Source organism: Capsicum annuum, chromosome 2 (assembly GCF_002878395.1).
Source record: "Capsicum annuum cultivar UCD-10X-F1 chromosome 2, UCD10Xv1.1, whole genome shotgun sequence".
NCBI lineage: Eukaryota > Viridiplantae > Streptophyta > Magnoliopsida > Solanales > Solanaceae > Capsicum > Capsicum annuum.
This window is the reverse complement of record NC_061112.1, coordinates 132,598,701-132,618,663: the sequence shown is the minus strand read 5'-3', so window position 1 is coordinate 132,618,663 and position 19,963 is coordinate 132,598,701. Positions and strand designations below refer to the sequence as shown.

The 19,963-nt window shown below is 30.8% G+C and overlaps 2 protein-coding genes across 2 annotated transcripts; one reads left to right on the top strand and one right to left on the bottom strand.

The window, feature by feature from the left end:
- The first annotated feature begins 840 nt into the window (after positions 1-840).
- Positions 841-3,787, top strand: LOC107859509 (probable NAD(P)H dehydrogenase (quinone) FQR1-like 1). The gene is made up of 4 exons (XM_016704548.2): positions 841-978; positions 2,401-2,494; positions 2,975-3,237; positions 3,336-3,787. The coding sequence occupies exons 1-4, from the start codon at positions 956-958 to the stop codon at positions 3,565-3,567; spliced, it is 612 nt and encodes a 203-aa protein (XP_016560034.1). The 5' UTR covers positions 841-955; the 3' UTR covers positions 3,568-3,787.
- Positions 3,788-12,469: 8,682 nt separating this feature from the next.
- On the bottom strand, positions 12,470-16,151 carry LOC107859508 (transcription factor bHLH112). The gene is made up of 7 exons (XM_016704547.2): positions 15,520-16,151; positions 14,244-14,868; positions 13,840-13,956; positions 13,646-13,711; positions 13,466-13,531; positions 13,307-13,357; positions 12,470-13,038 (listed from the first exon to the last, which is right to left on the bottom strand). The coding sequence occupies exons 1-7, from the start codon at positions 15,810-15,812 to the stop codon at positions 12,901-12,903; spliced, it is 1,356 nt and encodes a 451-aa protein (XP_016560033.1). The 5' UTR covers positions 15,813-16,151; the 3' UTR covers positions 12,470-12,900.
- Positions 16,152-19,963: the final 3,812 nt, after the last annotated feature.

Genomic DNA, 19,963 nt, shown 5'->3' with positions numbered 1-19,963 from the left:
CTAGCATCAAAATATTTATTTGATCTAACTTTTTATACGAACAATATGAAAGATTTTTATCAAATGAAACTATCAAAAATTCAAAAGTCAATTCCGTTTAAGGTAACTACCACCAAAGGATGTGGTGCAGCGAATGTGCTGTTTCTTCCTTAATATGAGATTTTGGGTTCGCCCTGGGTATGGAAAAATCCTTGGTAGGAAGCGTTTTCCCGAATGGATCCTACGCGGCGCAAATTTAAATTAGTCGAGCTTCAATACGAGTATCGAATACCGGATGGAAAATAAAAAAGAAAAAACCATACACAAAGTAGTATAGTTAGTAACATAAAATAGATAACAAGTAATTGGCAACATATTATTCTATCTACACTATGACATTTGTGGAGTATTTACTTTATTGGCAGGTAATTCTAACAATTTCAGTAGTAGTATTTCTTTTACACATATCTTTTCTTGTAAAAAATGTAACGTAAATAAAATAGCAAAAGCGTACCAACACCAGCTATGCATAAAGCCTTATTTTCAGTTATCATCCATTTTCTTTTGTTTGTTGTGGTCAAATTTTTCTATGCACTTCTCTTTCTTTTCGACCTCAATACAGAAGAATAAGAAATAGAACTACTACTATAATATTTAAACTAGGAAATACTAATTAAAAAAAAAAGTATAATTATTACGATAATGATGATGAGCGTGACATCAACAACTTCTTAATAAATCAAAAGAAAAAAAAAAAAAAGGAATCAAATGACGTAATTACCCCTGAATTAATCAAGAAAATCCGTCTCTAAATAAACCAAAATTGAAAATAGTCAACTCTTAATTGGGTATTTTGGGTTCCCCCACTATATATAAACACCAATGGCCTCCCCACTCTCTTCCATTCCATTCCACCACCATTTCAACAACAATAACTCATTCAATTCACCTACCACTTCCTCACAACATCCCTTCAATGGCTACCAAAGTCTACATTGTGTAAGCACTCTATTTTTCTCTACATTTGTATCTTCTTGCTTTTGTGCATGCTTTTTTTTTTTCTTTTTTTTAAATGTGTATATATTTTTTGAGTTTTGGGTTCTGTGTTGTGATATTTAGAGTGGAATGAATTGTGGGTGTGGTTTATTTTTGTTAATTTGATCTGGGTTGGTAGATTCTTGGTTCTTGTTTTGGTTCTATCTATGTCTGTGTGCTGGTGAAGAGACTGTCTTTATGTCCTACTCTTATTATATTTATGGTAATGATCTTAAGGTTTTTTCAAGATTTGTTTTTCCAATGATACATGAAGGTCTATCGGAAACAGCCTCTTTACCTCTATGAGGTAACGGTAAGGTCTGCGTACATTTCACCTTCTTCAAACCCCACTCGTGGGATTACACTAGAATGTTGATGTTGTTGTTTTTCCAATGATACATGAAGGTCTATCGGAAACAGCCTCTTTACCTCTATGAGGTAACGGTAAGGTCTGCGTACATTTCACCTTCTTCAAACCCCACTCGTGGGATTACACTAGGATGTTGATGTTGTTGTTTTTCCAATGATCAATTTGATGAATGCCCTTGTTGAAGAGATTGTGTGGGAACACTACGATTTGCTTCCACTGTTTGTTGTCTTGATCTAATGTAGGAAAAATAGTTGTTTATTGAAAATTGTTATGAAAATGTTGTAGCCAATCAATTGTTGCAGGTGTTGGTTAGGTATTCTATTTTTGTCGTTTTAATAAAATGACATTCTTGATATTAAAAAATAATATGACCCCATCCACTTCTACAAGTGTTTGTTTGTTTTGATCCAAGGTAGGAAAACATCTTCTTACTAAAAGGTTCTTATGAAAATGATTTACCAACTAATTCACAGTTATTATGTTACTAGTCTTTATTAGATGACATTCTTGAAATTGAAAAATATCAACTTGAAGCTCCAAGATGGAGTTGTTGATCTTATCTTTGGTAAATTTTTTTGCTGATTAGAATCAACTACCATATAAATTTATGGCCTGAACTCCATTGCCTTTTCATGGTTCCTATTGGTAAGAAGTTCTCGATCCTGCACATTTCCGGAACAGGTCTCACTGGATGATTTGTAATTATTGAGTGCCATCATTCTTTCCTGTTTCATCTCTAGAACACTTCTGCGATGTTGGATTCTAATGCCTGTGTCCTCATTTGGAATGTATTTGGTGTTATTTAACTGGATTTCTTGCAACTCTTCCAATCTGATCTGCGATTCTTGTTCAATTTGAAGTCAACTTTGATGTGTCTCATACGCATATCTGATACTGTGAAGTCTTATAAACCCCTTAAAAATTGTCTGTAAAAGTAGGGATGGTTTGTATAATTCATTTGATTTTTAATCTTTAGGTATTGTAAAATTAATGGTTTAAAATATAAATTTATGCAGTTACTACTCCATGTATGGACATGTTGAGAAGCTAGCACAAGAGATAAAGAAAGGAGCTGCATCAGTTGAAGGCGTAGAAGCCAAACTATGGCAGGTCTGTTACATTTCTTTTTAATGATGTTATTTATGTCAGTGTGGTTTAGAGAATTCTTGATCCCTGAAAATTGAAGAAATTATGTGATTTTGACTTTGCAAATCGAATGTATCCTAAAGTATTTACATTAATCATTGGCAGTGTGGACTCTCTAGAGTCCTAGTCCTTACCTAAAATTTCTGCTGAGAAATCATTCTCTTGACATTTGATGCAGTGATTCCTAGTTTGACTACTAAATTGTTTGAAATGACAATGAGTCAAATGCAATTAGACAAAGAAAACCATTCAATGATAATTTATATAGTTGAATTGTCTTTTCTCAAGTCACTGTGACTCCAACTTTTCCTTGATTTCTTGATTCCTATGATTGATTCCAAATTCTGAACAGTGTCCCTTTAGAAGGCTTTGGAGATGTGAGAACAACTAATGTATGTATATCGCTGTGTGTTCAATTTTTTGTTGATTTGTGATTGGCAACAGGTACCAGAAACTCTTTCAGAAGAGATTCTTGCGAAGATGGGAGGTCCAGCGAAAGGCGATGCACCAATTATCACACCAAATGACCTTTCTGAAGCTGACGGCTTTATTTTCGGGTTCCCAACAAGATTTGGGATGATGGCTGCTCAATTCAAGGCTTTTCTTGATGCCACTGGAGGTCTCTGGAGAACTCAGCAGCTTGCTGGCAAGCCAGCAGGTCTTTTCTACAGCACTGGCTCTCAAGGAGGTGGCCAGGAGACTACCGCGTTAGTTCCTTCTCCTCAGTGACTCTCACATTTTGAGCTTGAATTGTGATTTGAAGATTTTAAGCGAAATCTTTTACCTAAACTGAATATATCTGCAGGCTGACTGCAATTACCCAGCTGGTTCACCACGGAATGATCTTTGTTCCGATTGGTTACACATTTGGTGCTGGCATGTTCGAGATGGAGAAGATTAAAGGTGGAAGTCCTTATGGTGCAGGAACTTATGCTGGGGATGGCTCTAGACAACCAACAGAGCTTGAACTGGAGCAAGCTTTCCACCAGGGAAAATACATTGCCACCATCACAAAGAAGCTCAAAGGCTCTGCTTGATTGTTTCACTGCTACTCATGTGCTATTATTGCATTCTGCTGTCCATTTTTTTCCTATGTCTAGTATACTCTTGTTTTAGTTTTAAGTTGCATTCCTACTGATCTAAACAATAAGTGATTATTTCCTATTATATAGGGTCATTGGTCAGTGTCTCTCACAGTTTACAGAGATTGGTTTACATGTTTTATGAATCATACTTAATATTTTTCGTATTTCATAATCAATGGCTACAGCAACAATCTTTTCATACACCCCCCCCCCCCCTCCCCGGACCAAAGTACAGACACTTATTAAAGATTCAGGACAAAAAGAAAAAAGGTGTAGAGGAGTAAAAGAATTCTTGGAGGTAATGCTACTCTATGTATTGGATGTCCAAAGGCCATTTGATAGGAAGATTTTAGTGGTTCAATTCCTATAAGTTGACCCAAACTACAGGTGCATATTGAATGCCCTAGGCCGCTGAGCAAACCTTTTCGCACGTTGTTCGGGCGATTCAAAATTATATATGTACATTAATACGGAAACCTACCATATACAATATATATAGTGTAATTTTTTTGCAGAAGGGATCGAGCGAACACCCTTCCTGCCGCTGGTTATGAAACCGATGTTTACTTTAGAAGCAACAGTTAGCATTATATATTGAATAGTAAACAGTAAAACCATTTTCATAGCATAACTAGAGTAATAAATCAGCTTTAAATTGAGTGCCAATCCAGAGAATATATCCAAGATAGAAGTGGTCCTTGTGATCTCTGCCAAAAGTGAAAAAAAAAAAAAAAAAATCCCCAGTGAGATGCTTACAATTTCTATCTCCTCTTTCACTTTTTCATCTCTATCTTGTTGATTTCCCTTTGTCTCTGTTGGACACATTGTTTTCAGCATGACTTGTACTAGCAATTTTTGTAAAACAACTAATTGGAGGGGACAACTTCTACATGTATTTAAATGTTAAAGCATTGTGCTTATAAGTTATTCTCTATTTTTGGCAGCAATCTGATGTTAAAAATTTTAGTTGCAGTTTTTATTTGGACAACACTATATATTTTGGCCAAGAGTCTTCCCTAAACAGTCTTTCTTCCCTAAAATTACACTGCATATATTGTTGCAATACTATTTATTTTGTATCTCTCACGTAAGGAGGATTTGGAGGATTTAAGTTTCATCAAATTTGAAGTCTAAACTTGAAGAATTTAAGTTTCCGAAAATTGTTATACTCCTATTTTAAATTGTTCTTATTTTGAGTGATTAATTGAAATATCTATAATGTTATACTCAAAGAATGACTCTTTTTTTTTAGCGCGTTTAGAAGAAAATGACCCTTTTCTTAGAAGTTTTTTTAATTTTTTACATTTAATATAAAGTTAAAATAAGTTTTTTTTTAAAAAAAAAAAAAAAAAAAACGGAGGCAGTATAGTGTAAAATTCTGTAACAAGTAGTAAGTAACAAGCATGCTGGAATATGATTTGGGCTAAATTGCTGGCGTTGGCCTGCTAATGAACAAATAGTTGAGCTTCCACAAAAGTGAAAGAAGAGGTCCAAGCCCCGAGGAGGGGGAAAAGTTATAATAAAATTACACATATACACAACTTATATTTTCAATATTACAAAGTATCCAACTCTTTAAATATATTATAAAAATTTCACATATACATAGAATGCTATTTGTGGGCTATATTATGTATATTAATAGGGGAAGAAAATAAAGTAATTAAAAAAGTGGAAAAGAGTGTAATTACGTTTTTTTTTTTAAGGAAAAGTTATTGGTCTTATTCATTGCAGTTTGAGGATTGAAATCATAGCACACTTGACTGGACTAAACCCAATTGAAAAATAAAAAAAATAGGATAACTTACATAAATTCTTAAATATTTAAGTGTTATAGTAATATTTTATTTTAATAATTTATTAAATTATATCATATTTTGAATATTTAAATTTGCGATACATATATTATAACGTGATACATATAATTAGTGATACATTTAAAATAGAAAAGATTTTAATTTTAGGAAATAACAAATTTAATTATTGTGGAGAGTAAAATTAGGCACAAGTCGTAGAAATGATGAATCTGATTCCAAATGTATCATAATGATTTATATATGTCAAACATATGTTAAATGTATCAAATATTTATAAATAAACATATGTTAAAGTTGTATCATCTGATGATAATTTGGGAGAGACTTTAGGGGATGAAATATTCGGAAAAAAAAAAATTCAAAGATAAATAGATTGCATGCATTAATTATGGAGTAAAAGTCAGGTGAATTTTTATTCATATGTATCAAGAGTACATACAAAATTCGGAATTTTAACTAATTATTAAGAGGCAGATGATTTTGGATAATAAGATCTCTTAGGTTTGTGGTTTTGTGTAATTTATCCAAAAAAGTACTCCTCCTCTTTTTAAATTTGTTTGTGTTAATTTTTTTCTTACTCTGTTTTAAAAACAAATGAGATTTCTAATTATTATACAAATACAAACTTTTATAAATTTGTATATGAGTTTGAAATTTGCTTTATATATAAATATATTTGAGCTTCAAATTAGAGAGTCTCCGAAATTAAAGATTTATAGATGAACTTCGAGATTTCTAATTTTAAAAAGCTTCTGAATTCGCTTTGTATACAAATATAAACCTTTAGAGATTTGTATATGAGTTTTGAAATTTGCTTTGTATACAAATACAAAGATATATGAGTCTCAAATTAAAAACTTGTATATGAACCCCGAGTTTTTAATTTTAAAAGTCCCAAAAATCGCATTGTATACAAATACAAACTATTAGAGATTCGTATATGAGTGTTGAAATTTGCTTTGTATATAAATACAAATGTATATGCGCCCCCCAAATTAGAGAGCCTCGAAATTAGAAATTTGTATATGAACCTCAAAATGTATAAATATAAAATATAAAATAAGTAAATATTTAGCTATTTAGTCTAAACCTTAGCTTCAAATAGTAATTATTTTAAGTATTATCTACGCTTGATAATTATGAATTGATTATTTTACTCCATATCATCTGCGCTTCTTTACGCCCAACATCCTATACTACATATTTAAGATTATAAAATTCAAATGTCATTATGTCATTTTGATACATTACACACTGAGTATAAAATGATAAGATTTCAAAATTTCCAAAAATTTAAACTTCTGCCGAATCAAACTAAGATGACCAAATTAAAAAAGAGGGAGTACTTAATCGAAATGGAAGTTATCTTGCCAATTAAGTTACACTGAGTAAATTCAGGGGTGACTCGAGGGTGAGGCTAGTAAAACCTTTGCTTTAGGTCCCTAAAATCTTAAGGTCTTAATAAAATTTAATTATTAATTTTATAAATTTATTTTCTTTTTGACAATATTGAATATAGTAAAAAAAAAAAAACTATCATGTTCCATAGAAATATTTAAAAATTTTGAATTAGACTACTCAAATCTTTATAATAATAAATAATATATTTATAATGACATCCAAGATAATGTATTGAAAATACATGGCAAACGTAATATTAACTTGAATCATTTCTTACTGTTATAAATAATTATATTATTACGTGAAATATAATACTACACTAAAAAAATAATTAAGAAAAAGCAACATTGACTTTTTATATATTATGTAAATGCATATTTTTAAGGCCTCACATTTTAATTTGACTTTGGGCCACGTGTATCTTTACCACTGCAATGAAAACTTTTCTTATATCAAGGAAATTCAGAAGTATAAATGCATCTAAAAAAAATAGTATGCCTAATTAATTTGCACAGTGTGATTTCCAAACCTTATTGATTAGCTATTATTTAACATGTTAGAACAGGAGTATATATATATATATATATGTAGCGCACAATTATATTGTTGATGTCTATATATTCCAATTCTTAGTGGGAAAGTACTTGAAGATGAGATTCAAAGTTGAACAAAGCAAATGAACTTTTTAGTAAGAAAAACTTATGCTTGAAGAGAGTCTAAGAACTTGCAATGATTAGCCAAAACAAGAAAAAAAAGGCTAACACCTTTGCCTACTAAAGTCAGAATACTCATAGATCTATATATAACTTTATTAACATCAAATGATGCTGTGATGCTTTCTTTTCTTTTTCTTTTCCTGTATACTATGCATTCTTTTCTTTTTTTTTTTTCAAATTATTCTTCCAAGTTATAGGAGTAATAATATCTCGGAGATACATTGTAGGGCATGTCATATTGTGATATGTAATCCACAAGCCCAGCTGTTCACAAGCCCATCTCACTTTTTCTTTTCCTGTATACTATGCATTCTTTTCTTTTTTTTTTCCCAAATTATTCTTCCAAGTTATAGGAGTAATAATAGCTCAAAGATTAGTATACATTCTTTTCTTTTTTTTTCCCAAATTATTCTTCCAAGTTATAGGAGTAATAATATCTCAGAGATACATAGTAGGGGATCTCATATTGTGATATGTAATCCACAAGCCCTGCTCTTCACAAGCCCACTTCACCTTTACCAAAAGGGGTTGGGTTAAATCAATTAAAAAAATTAATTTTATCATAGTTCATTTTGAAGTAAGCGTATATGATTTTTTCTAAAATATCTCGTATTTAAGAGTATATCTTATATTTTATATGTATATTCTTTTTCTTTAATTATTAATGTAGAGCTTTATTCGCATGTAGAGCATTCCACCTCAACTAAGTTTACATGCCCATCACCAAAATTCATGGATTAATTAATCTGGGATTCACTGAAAGACCACCAAAGCCCACAGACTTCTTTTATTAACAGAGGTGGATCCAGGATTCGGAGTCTCCGGATGCTAAATAAATTCATTGAATCGGAAACTCCAAATTCTAGATCCGCGCCTGCTGAGCATAATTAACAGCCCTCTGCCACCTGAACTATAGACCACCTTGGTTTTTTGGGTGGCAAGTCTTATATATATATATATATAGAGAGAGAGTTCATACATAAAGTTTCGGTCGAAGTTTGCGGATGGCGTGGCACCTCCAGAATCCTTAATAGATCCGCCCCAGCTTTTATATATGCGTCTCCAAGCTACTGATTTGTGTCATTCACGTCATTCGAATATTTATGACCAGCAAAGTCTAAGGTCTTCTTTTTGTGTATTTGTCTCCAAGTTAGGGCTTAGAGGAAGTAAATTGACCTATAGATCAGCGACGACAGTAAGTCAAGCCCCATGTCATTACTTCACCATCTACATATTCTTATCACCGAACCATTACCTATATTTATGATGTGAAATTGCCCGCTTTGATCAAGCCAACACGTTTTTCTTAAAAAGCATCTCACCATTAAGAATGCTATAATTACACCTTATGTGTAGTTTCTTTTCATTTCATATGATTTTCAATAAAATAAAATTGAAATAGTTAGAAACAAGATTAAAGCTACAACTACGGATAACTTTTATAACAAAAATAGTTACAGTAGGATAAATATGAAAAAAGTTGTGGTAATGAGGGTAGAATCATAATTATCATAATAAATAAATGACCCCAATTATCTCCAAGAAAGTATATAAGATATTTTAGTTCGTCGATGGATAAGTTAGGAACAAAGGTACAGATCCTGCTACTCTAAAATTTGGTATAACAGCCATCAACCGATCAATTCGATTGTCATAAATATCTTTTTTTAAATAGATCGACCACAAAGCTGATTGCGAAAGAGACTATAGTACTAATCATCTAAAGTTTTGTTGTTTTTGTTTTTTGATAAGTCGCTTGTCATAGGGATTCTTCAAGTTTAAGCTTCTCAATTAAAGATATGCATGCATATATAGGTGTAAAATCAATATCATTCCAACTCTTTAAAATTATTGTTGCGCTCATCTCTCAAACTTTGTAAATTGAATTTATTTTCTTAGTAGTCCATATGATTCTGTTGATATTTTTTAAGAATAAAATAGGGTAAAATACAGCTTTCTCTGTCTCACATTTTTTGCTTTTCGAGATTCAATATTTTCAATTTTGATTGTATATTTGAATGTAGAACCTTTTGTTTTAATTAAAAGTTTCATTTTTGAAATTTATATAAAAATTTAAAAAAATTATCAATTATAATAATTAATAATACAGAAAATCTAAAAAAGTATATGAAAATAATTGCGGTCACAAAATAAATCATTTGACTGTTGAAATTCAAAGCTGTCATAAAAATTGGAACGAAGGAAATATAATTATTTTAGTTCCTTTTATCTTCTAGAAAACGTTTGATCCTCACTTTCAAGAAGTCTTCATTTTAACTCGGTCCACTTAACTAGATTACAATTATTCTTGACTCGTCTACAATTCCACTGATTGATTAATTAGTTAGCTCGGTTGATAAATCGATTTTTTAAAAACAATTACTATTAACTATCCTATCTGTACTATTTGAGATGTAAAAGCTAAATAGAGTAACTAAATTATTTCAACACGTTAGTCACTTTGCTTAATATGCATTATGCCTAAATCCTAATTATAATATATCTATATACGTTCAAATAATAGAAAATCTTTCAGTAGGACCAATTAAATCGTTCCTGATCAGTACCTTAAGAATGATTATATACACAATTTAACATTTAATTGCCTTATGTAAACTAAGGTAAGCCACTCTAATCTTTTCCCTACCAAATTGAAAACCACACACACACACCAAAAAATCAAATAAAATTAAGAACCAAAAATGGTTGCTTTTCAATCGTCTACCTCAAATCTCCATCCCATATTTTTAGGAAGATAATTCTTCAATTATATGGTCGACTAAATTAGAAGAAAATGAATTAATATGGCGAGTAGATTTGCACTTGTTTTAATCTATTATTAATCGATAGGTTAGAGATTCGAGTTAGGCAAAATAAATACTAATAATTAGAAGAAGTTAAATCCTTCTGGAACGGGAAAACGATTTCGAGTACTTCTTCTAAATTATTTGAAGATATGTGTTTAGGATATGACAAAGAAAACTTTAAAGCTAAACCTAATCAAGCTAAAGAAAGGATATAATTAATACACCAAACAATTATAGTACTCCCTCCGTCTCAAATTACCCGTCCCAAATTGAGATGACACATTGATTAAAAAAAATAATTAATAATATGACTAGTTTACCATAATAACTCTACTTAATGATATTTACATTTTAATTTGAAGAAAAAATAATGAATGCAAAGGATAAAACATGTAAAAAAAATTTGTCTCTTCTTAATTAATGAAAAAATACAAGAAAAATGAGAAATCAAATTAAAAAATTTAAAATAAATAATTTGGAACGGAGAGAGTAATAAATATAAGATTAAATTAATAAAACTTTCCATACTCTACGGTAGTTCAAGTAGGGTTTTTAGTTTGATCGTAGGCCACGGATTTTGTGGCCGCCAAGACAATTTGAATCACATACAAATAGTTTAAAATTATTACTCCCTCCGTTTTTAAAAAAATAATGAGCAAATTAATTAAGGGTGACAAAAAAGTTTTTAAACTAAACAAAGAGTGACACAAGTTTTAAATATTGAGTAAGGTGACAATTTTAAGATTAATGTTAATAATACTGATTTTAAAATCCTCAAGTTTTATTATTTACACAAAAATTCTTACTCCATATTTACACAAAGATCCCTACATCATCATCACCACTCCTCCTTCACACCCTTTTTGTTGCCGCCCACCGCCGTCACCTCCTCTTCGGTGTCACCACCAGCACCACGATCTCCATTTTTATCATAAAAATTACTTTTTTGTGGGCTCTTCCAATCAGATCTTTTTTCAGATCGTAGTTGTTGAAGCAGCTCTCATAGTTGCTGAAACGACTCTCGTAGTTGTTGAATTTGCTAAATTTGTTATATTATTTCTTCATTCATTTTTAAAAGAAATCAAAAAATTTCTTTTTCAAACTTTTCATTTTTTTTTTAAGTAGTCCATGAAAATTAAAAAAGAAAGAACGAAATGAAAATTAAGAAAAAAAAGAAGAGAAAATCGAAGAAGGGGAAAATCCAGAGAGTGAAAAAAATAAGAAGAAGAAGAAGATGATGAGAAAGAAAAAAAAGAAGAAAGATTGAAAGATAAGAAAAGGACAAAACTCTAAAATTTGAAATTTGGAGTTGGAGGACTTTTTAAAAAATTACACTTTACATCCCAATTAACTTAATCACAATTTAAATAAAGTTTTGACCTTAGCTTGTCAAAGTTGTACCATTTTAAATTTAAAGAATTTTTTGTCACCTCTCACTTAATTTTTTTAAGAATAACCTAGTTTGACTTGATACGAAATTTAAGAAAATAAAGAATATTTTTAAATTTTGTAATTATAAATTAAATATATGATAGATATACTAATATACTCTTCAATCTTATGATCTTGAGTTTGCAAAGAGAATTTTTAATTTTTTTTCTAAACGGAGGGAGTATTAAAATATCCACTAGCGGGAAAACAAGAATTCTCATATATATATATATATATATATATATAATATGATCAGTGGGACTCCCTTCTGACTTCCACTACACACATTCCAAACATTAAACAAATCAAGCATTATTTTCTTTAAAATCCCTAAACATTCGTCATACCTCATCATTTCTATTTGTCTTAATCTCTTTTTATAATCCGAATGAATTTAAACGCACCTTAATTAGTTCAATGAAACATCTTCTATCTCCTACTAGCGGGATATCCTCTACCTGTTTTCTTGCAGCGATTATTAGATAACTTAGTTTGTTATAACAAAAACAGATGAAAAAAGATATTTCGTGTTTTTTTTCATCACTCATATTTAAACTTAAGAACTTATAATTCTCCTCTTGCTTTATTGAATCACTAATTAAGTCATGCCCTTATATCTGTTATTCTTAATTCACATATGAAACGAATGAAGAACAGTAATTAAAAAGAAAAAAGAAAGAAGTCATGATAACTTATACGAACATTAATATAAATATAGGAACAGGAACAAAAAGTTCCTTATAATGTGCTAAATTCAGCCCAACCAACACGAACAGCAACAGCGTACAGAAAACATAAACACAAATGTTAAATAAAGTAATCTAAAAGTAGTATCTCAGCTAAATTTAGCACCTGTTCCTGTTCCTAATCCCTGCAGATTATTAATTAATTAATTAATTGATGTTATTACAGCTCTACATTTAACTATCCCATCCTCTCTATATTAATCATGTACTTAGCCTACCCAACACATCATTCTGCCTGTAGATATGGCCCAGAATTGGCTGTCTTCCTTTGAATTCTCACTTTCCCCTTTTCTCTTTTCTTTTCATTACCAAATGTGCTAAAATTAAATCACTTCTTCTCCAGCTTCTGCTTACTGATTTCAAGTTTCTACCTGAATGTAGTACCACCAAAATTTGGAGTCCAAAAATCTGAAGTAGTTTCAGTTGCTACTGGGAAAGTACTCGATATCGGTACGAGGCATAATCCTCGGCTCCTCAAATCTTGTTCCTTAACCTTATCAACAATCTGCAGACAATAATATATTTATGATCGTCATTTTTGCGGTCACAAGTCACTTAAAAGATAACTATAGGTTACAATTTATAAAACATGACATTACTAATCTTGCTACAATAAGTTAAATTGCGCTTGTAGTATAAAAAAATTATTTATATTGTTATATTATACAAGTATAATTCTTTATCATCGCTCGTTAAGTGAAAAAAGAAAAACAGATGGTGCGTGGGTCATTTAATAAGTAGGAGCTAGCACGTCTAGTTTATAGATGTTTTACCTGTTGTTGTTGAGAGGTTGATCCATTTTTCAAATAAGGAGTACTAAGAACCTGAAATCAAATACAAATAAAAACATCTAAGTTTGAGTTTCTTGATTCATTATTAATATAGTGTGTTAGTTAATTTCAGTAATATATGAAGGTAACTAATTAACGTACATTGACTTGATCGTGGAGAAATTTGATGTACTCAATAGCTTCATGGAGAACTGAAGCTGTATCAGTCTGTAAACAACAAATTAAAGGAATTCCAAATTAAAATTTAAAAGAATTATCAATTAAAAATGTTAGTAAATCGATGATAATTAGCAGTATCTTGGAAAAAATCCAAAAATTTACCTTTCCAAAAGGTGAAACCAATTGCTGGAGAGCAGTAATCCGGTCCCCCAACTTCTCTTTTCTGACCTGATGATAACAAAAAAAAAGCTGGAAAATTCTCATCCATTTCTTTGGACAAAGCAATCATTTTCCTTGCTAAAAGAAAAAGCTTCCAACTTTAGTCTAAAGTTGGATTACATAGATATGTCCTTTACCTTAAAACTTGGCAATGGTGATGGTGTCTCTATTCTTGCTCTCTTCAATGTTGGCTCATTATTCCCACTTTTCTTAGCCACCCTCGAGCTCGACTCTCTTAATTCTTCAACATTAGACTGAAAATATTGTAAAATCAAATGCTTAATTAATCATTTAATCAAAACAAAGAAAAGAAAAACCCTAGCAGCATGTCCAACTATCATGTAGTACTAAGTTATAATAGGTACAATTTGTCTGTGGTGGCGTACCCTTCTAAGTAATCTGATTGAATAAATACTTTTTAGACAGTCGATGAATAAAACATACACAAACTTCAAGTAAAGTGGTATAACATATGTACTATCACAAGTTAAACTGTTTGATAGTGCAAAAAATTATTTAACTTAAATTTTCATGTATATACCTTAGAATTACGGTTAGGAACACTTGATTTCTCGTTAAATGTTGGTGACTGCAACAGTTGTTGATGCATCGAAGGCAAAAGATTGCCGCGCATATTGTTCAACGATGTGGCTGATGAAGTATTGTAGAGAGGGGCTGTAGCATTAATAGAGTAATTTGGAAAATCAGAAGGCGTTTGTTTTGGTAAAGCTAATGAAGGCCTCATCAAGGAATTAGGGAATTTAGGCAAAGAAGGTGAAAAATCATTCAAATCTGGCCTATAGTTTAAGGATGATGTTGGGAAGCTCACTGGCTGGTTGTTATTAGTAGCAAACATAGATTGTTGTAATTGTGGTTGTTGTTGTTGAGGAGGATTAGGAGGATCATTTTCAAATAGAGTTTGAAGTAAAGATGAAGTATAATTAGAGAAGGAAGAATCCATTGGGAAGGTTGAAGAAATCATAGTAGTGGATTGATCATCAGTATTAGTTGAGCTAGTGATGGGATGATTCATGCCTAAGGTGAAATCTTGTTTAAATGAGTTGCTTGAACAATCAACTCCACTTTCTTGCTGGTAGTTCATGCTTGAATTTAGGTCTTGTAGTAGTATTGAAGGGTAGCTGCTTTCACTTTTATCATTTCCATGGCTGCATAATTTCAAGAAAAGAAAAACAAACTTTTATCAATAAAACAACAAATTAAGTTGACTTGTTTGAACCTTTATAGAGAAACCCTTTATTTAATTCCCAATAGAAATGAAAGAATATCATACATGATAGAAAGTATATATCTCCTTTATTCCTTGTTGTTCTTCATCTCACAACAACTATTATGCCTTCACCCTCAAACAATCTAGGGTCGGCTGTATGAATTCTCACTCACTCGCTTCATATAGACTTTTTTTTTAAAGAGAAACCCTCTTTACCAAAGAAATGAAAGAATCACACTCATGAGAAGAAGCATCTCCTTTATGTCCTTTTTTTCTCAACCTCACAACACAACTATTACGCTTTCAGCCTCAAATAATCTGGGGTCGGCTGTATAAATTCTCGCTGACTCACTTCATATAGTCTCATCATCAACAACAACAACAAACCCAGTGTATTCCCACCAAGTGGGGTCTGGGGAAGGTAAGATGTACGCAGTTCATACCTCTAGCTCCGAAGAAGTAGAGAGGTTGTTTCTGATAGACCCCCGGCTCACTTCATATAGGCTCATCTTAGACTAATGTTATACAAATAATAAGACTAAGAACAATACAAGGAGGGGCAAAATGAAAAGTGAAAAAAATTGCTTACATCAAGGTATGATTCCAGTTATCTGATGTTGATGAAGAATTAAGGCCAATACCCAAGATTTGTAGAGTGGAATCATGCTTGGGTAATTCTTGAAGAACTACAGATTCATCAGAATTACCAGATTCATCATTAGACCTACAGGAGGATTTCATATCCAACAAATGATCATTTGGCCATGCAAAGTTGGAGTTCCCTAAAGGAACTGAAGATGCACATAATGATGAACCAAATATACTTCTACTTGAATTCCACCAGTTTCCTCCACAAACTCCAGCTTGATACTCATCAGCCATGACCAATTTGTTTTTGTCCACTAGCTAGTAAAATTAAAACTATACTTGTTTGCTCTCTTGTACTTCTCCTTGAGTATAGTGCTTGTTTTTGGTATTACATGAAACTGAATTTAATGAACTGAGAGTTGTATTTATATACACACATATATATTATTGTGGGGGTGGGTAGGGGTGCGGGGTATATGGGGGAGAAACTACCGGAATCTGGTTGACATTGTAAAAAGAGAGAAGATGATTAGACAAAACAAAGGAGAGTGGCATATTAAAATATGACAATAAAAGATAAAAGGAATTTTGGATCGAATTGTCTTACTATTATTTTATTTTGCTACTTTACATATTACTAGCTCCTACTTTACATTAAATTAGTATATAGTACTATATTTTCTAAAAAGAAAAGTTTTCTGGGGTCATTTTATAATAATTGTTAATGAAAGAATGGTTATATTATTTCCATGGAGTATGGTTGCTTATTAATAAAGGGTGAGATAAACAGGAAATGATGGTGAAGTTTGATTGGCTGACACGTCACAATTAAGGACGAATAATGTACCTTTTAGTCTCGTTATATTAAAATTCTACGGCTCAAATTATTTATACTTTGCGAATTTCGGACCATCTCATGCTTCACTTTCAAGGTTCACTATGATTGTGAAGTCTTTCTTTTCTCTTTTCTAAATTTTTTGTTTTCCTAAGAGAATTTCTAGAATAATTGTTAAAGTTATTATCATGTGATGAAAAGATCACGGGTTCAAACTTTGAAAATAATCTATAGCAGAAATACAAGGTAAGGTGTGTGCAATAGACCCTTGTGATCGAGTCACAGAAGTTTTAGTGCACCGAGCCACGCTTTTTAAACTTTTTGTTTTCTCTTTCTCATTTTTTCTTTTGTGGGGGAGGAGTTGTTACTTAGTATGTGTTTGTCTTCTATCTTGTTAAATCAATTTAGCTTGGAAAACTAATAGTGTAAAAATATTTTATATTATCAATATACTTTACATAATGTATCGTCAATACGCGGAAGTTAAACTTAGCTTTCAATGACAAGATTTGTGATGAATAATTAAACAACAAAAGATAAAATGTGAGAAAATTATAAATTTAGCAAGTAGTCAAAGTTATTTTTAAAATTATAATTTTTATATCTCAAAAATATTTTTTTATCAATATACTTTGAATGCACTGATATATTGTAAAAAATATTTACCCCAATAATATTATTTAAAGTCTAAAAGGTTATTATTACTTCACCTAACATAAGTCCAATTTGTTTTCCAGATTAAAAGTTTGCATCATTACTTTTACTTATAGTGTTGGATATTTAACCATATATATTATATACGAGGTTTCATTTTTTTCCTCTTCCAACTACTTGAAGATACGTTGCAAGAAGTGAAATCATAGTTCTAGTAAATGGGGAAATTTGTGCACAAAAATTTGTTACTCCCCGGACCATATTAATTGATCACTTTTATTTTTACACGTTTATTAAAAAAAATCATAAATAAGAAAAATAGTCAGACTAATTTACCCCTCAAGATACTTTCTTGAAAATTTACAACTTATTTTGACACTTCCAAAGAGAATTAATAATAGGAGTAAAATGAGAAAATTTTAATTAATTTCATTTGGATTTAGTAAGTGAACAAGTATTCAAAACATGTACTTTTAGTATGATGATTAACTAATATGGGACGTGGGGAGTACCCATTAGGCAATGCCTTAATATAAAGAGTTGCAGGTGTGATTTAATTTTTGAGTAATCAAATTTTAGAAAAAGGAATCAAAATATGTCACATACAAAATGCATGATTGATACTCCATTATGTTATTTTCAGTTTTATTAATATCTTAATTGACTGTTTGACAATATAAATTCATGTTGCAATTGCAGATTATGATGGAATCATCAAATCCTATATATTGTGATGCTAATGATAGGAACCGGAGTATCATTTTAAAAGACCGTATAATACTTATATTTGACAAAGTAAGGACATCTATATATGGATGGGGAAGAGGGAGGGTGTGTGTGGGTCTTTATTTTTTCTATTTTTGATAGAAAACCATCATAAGACTTAAGAGAAGTGACGAAAAAAAAGGCCACCATCAAATTAACTATGTGATGCATGCAAATTGCAATTGATGGGATTATTGTTTTTTTCTTAATTGGAGGTCTCAATTTTAAGTTTCGAATATGAAAAAATCTTTAGTATAGAAAACGATCCTACCCGGCGTAAATCTGTAGTAATTTGGTTCAATGCGGACAACGGATGGGAAAAAATTGCACGGTGTCAATGAAAATGTAACATTAATTAGATAATCAATAGTAATATGTTCGTTGCAAAATATATATGGGATTCTAACCTAGAGACAATTATGTTACGTAATGCTGAATTCTTCTGGCTTACAGTTTGGAGTAAACTTTTCCTAATTATAATTTCTCTAAGTAGTGAATTACGAAATTTCACGCAAATACTAAGTATGTTCCAATCATTTTTTTTCTGATGTAGCTAGTTATGGTGCCATCATATTCCCCGGCAACTAACTAATTAAATACATTAATATTCTACAGTACTCTATTTTTGTGTGAGTAGATATTTTTACCTTTTTTGTTTTCTTAAATCCATGAAATTTCTTTCTTTTTTGTTCCCCTCAAGTCTACGTATTTATTAGGCAATCTTGATAGGACACTGAGGAAGTCAAATATTTTCCGAATTTTTTAAGAATTTAAACATATTTGGTGCACTTGATGGAGCAGAAAAGAATATTGTGACAGTTGACCTAATGATCTATGCACTCTAAAGTCAGCTGAAGATTTAGATACATGTCCAGATATCTAGGAATTTGTGATAAAAAATGTTGTCAATTCATTAGACCACATCTCTAATTATACGACTTAGTTAGGACCAAAATTGATATGCACCACAAAGTGGATTTAGAAAAAAAAAAAATCGTTCAGCATAAATCCCAACTAATTTATCCTTGGAAGGTGTTTGAATTGAGTTATTTTTAGGTATTTTTTATTTTTAAGAAATTTTTAATTTTTGAAGGTAATTTGGTAGAGACACAATTTTAAGCAATTTACTTACTTTGAGCTTAAAAAGTATAAAAACAAAAAAATATATCAAAATCGCAAAGTTGGCAGGTATCAACTTTTGACTTTTATCTTTTATCTTTTAACTTTTAATTTATGAGTCACTTTAAAAAAGTTAATTCAAACACCCTCTTTAATTGTAAACTAGCAATATTTCATTGACCGCTGTCTTTATTATATTGGTTTTTAAAAGGTAGAATTAGATCAGTTCCATGAATTACATACTCTGTTGACTCTTGAGTCTTGAGCAACAAGTTCCATCAAATAATTATTATATTATTTTCACCTAAAATGTTAAGAGAGAATGAAGATATTAGGTTAGATTTATTTATTCAAGACTATTAATGGTGAATTGTTCGTGTTTCAAGATTAAGAGATTCAGTTTTAGTATATTGACATGAATAAAGTCTTACGCTAATGGCTAAAAAGAAAAAAATGTTATTTATTAGGTGTTGGATATTTACAACGTTGCAATATCTTTCGAGAAAATTATAAGAATTTAATCAAGGACAGACAATATCACACCATGTTACTCAAATTGTATTGTAATTAACAATGGTTATAACTCCACCTTGCAACACTCAAGTGGGGAGTTCTACGTATCAACAAAAAGTACCCAATATTTGCCCACTAATTTACCTTCTCACCTTATCCCATAAATTTATACGAAATGGGGAATTGCTTGTGGGACACTACTATACTATTTATCTATAAGTTTAAAATGTTTAAAAGTTTAAATTCACTGAATAAATCACATAGTAACACTGCTAATTAAGATGTTCTATTATCCTTTAATCACTAATGTAATTCTTTTTCACCACACTACTATACTAGTATATATAAGTCAAATCAACATTTTAAACTCTCTGACCAGTAACAGCATTGATACATTAGATGAGATTGAGGAAGCAATTATCATTCCATTCCTTTTATTTTATATTTTTATGTGAGGATGTTTATCTAATATCAAATTATAAAAAATAAAAATAAAAACTTATAATCCATAACAATGACATAAAACTTCTCTAATATTAAAAACATGTCATCAATAGTA

Excerpts from the sequence above, each read along its gene's own strand:
- LOC107859509 (XM_016704548.2), top strand. The coding sequence starts at position 956 with ATGGCTACCAAAGTCTACATTGT. Across the intron at positions 2,495-2,974 it reads TAGAAGCCAAACTATGGCAG|GTACCAGAAACTCTTTCAGA; the intron begins GTCTGTTACATT and ends GATTGGCAACAG. Across the intron at positions 3,238-3,335 it reads GGTGGCCAGGAGACTACCGC|GCTGACTGCAATTACCCAGC; the intron begins GTTAGTTCCTTC and ends ATATATCTGCAG.
- LOC107859508 (XM_016704547.2), bottom strand. The coding sequence starts at position 15,812 with ATGGCTGATGAGTATCAAGCTGGAGTTTGTGGAGGAAACTGGTGGAAT. Across the intron at positions 14,869-15,519 it reads AACTGGAATCATACCTTGAT|CCATGGAAATGATAAAAGTG; the intron begins GTAAGCAATTTT and ends GAAATTATGCAG. Across the intron at positions 13,358-13,465 it reads TTCTCCACGATCAAGTCAAT|GTTCTTAGTACTCCTTATTT; the intron begins GTACGTTAATTA and ends ATTTGATTTCAG.